The sequence below is a fragment of the Merops nubicus genome, unplaced genomic scaffold (assembly GCF_000691845.1).
Source record: "Merops nubicus isolate BGI_N331 unplaced genomic scaffold, ASM69184v1 scaffold34920, whole genome shotgun sequence".
Classification (NCBI taxonomy): Eukaryota; Metazoa; Chordata; class Aves; order Coraciiformes; family Meropidae; genus Merops; species Merops nubicus.
In genome coordinates this window covers 1,818-2,709 of record NW_008582810.1, presented here as the reverse complement: position 1 = coordinate 2,709, position 892 = coordinate 1,818, and the positions used below count along the sequence as shown (strand labels likewise).

Below are 892 nucleotides of genomic sequence, written 5' to 3'. Positions count from 1 at the left end.
CGGCGGGGGGGCGGGAGCGAGCCCCTGCATGGAGAGGGTGCTGAGCTCCTGCCAGGACCCTCGTGGTGCCCAGAGAGAGTGGGGACCTGCCCGAGGAGAGCAGGAACCTCCCCATGGAGAGCTGGGATGTGCCCCGTGGTGCCCTTGCAGCTCCTAGGAGCCCTGTGCCTGATGTTCCCTCTCTTTCCTTGCAGCCACGTCCAACGGGACGCTGGATGGGCTGGAGAACAGGGAAGGAGGGGTCTGCCAGACACGCTCCATGAAGATCATCATGAAAGTGGGGCAGGGTGAGTCCTCCTGCAGCCCCCGAGGTGGGGGGACTGCTGTCACCAAAACCCCTTTGCCCAGCAAAACGTTGGCCTCTGTCCTGCCATAGCTGGGGCGGACTCCTGGAGTCTGGGGAAACTGAGGCCGGCTCAGTTGGTCTCTGAGAGGCCTCCTGGGTGAATTCAGTTTAGCTGAATTTCATTTTTAGGATCTCTTTTCTTTTTTTTTCCCCCCTCTCTCTCTCTCTTTTCTTTTGCCAACACTTGCACATGCTCGGTGCCCCGGGATGAAAATGGAGCAATTGTTCAGCGTGGTTGGTGTCCCAGTGGGAAGCTGGCTCAGCAGCAGGGGGGTTGGCACAGCCAGTGCCCCCGTGACTCCCCGGGCACCTGGGGGGAGGGTTTGAGCTGGGCAGGGGCTGCTGCTCGGGCTTGGCGTGGTCCCAGCACCTCTCAGTGGCAGGGCTGGCGAGGGCCAACGGTGGCACCGAGGGTATCGCTGGTGGTGGAGCTCCCAGCCCCCCCCGAGGCCTCGTGTCAGACCCTGAATCAGATGTAAAGCTCCTGATGGCTGCTCCTCGTTATTGTGTTTTCACTTGGGGGCCAATATTTATAATAAACAGAAG

The 892-nt window shown here is 60.5% G+C and overlaps 1 protein-coding gene across 1 annotated transcript in view; it reads left to right on the top strand.

Moving 5' to 3' along the window:
* Positions 1-190: 190 nt before the first annotated feature.
* The window catches only part of LOC103771491 (ephrin-B1-like), a gene marked incomplete at its 5' end in the record, with an annotated part of 2,490 nt that continues 1,788 nt past the window's right edge, over positions 191-892 (top strand). The window contains 1 exon segment of the mRNA XM_008938793.1: positions 191-311. Coding sequence (XP_008937041.1) covers positions 191-311 — 121 coding nt within the window.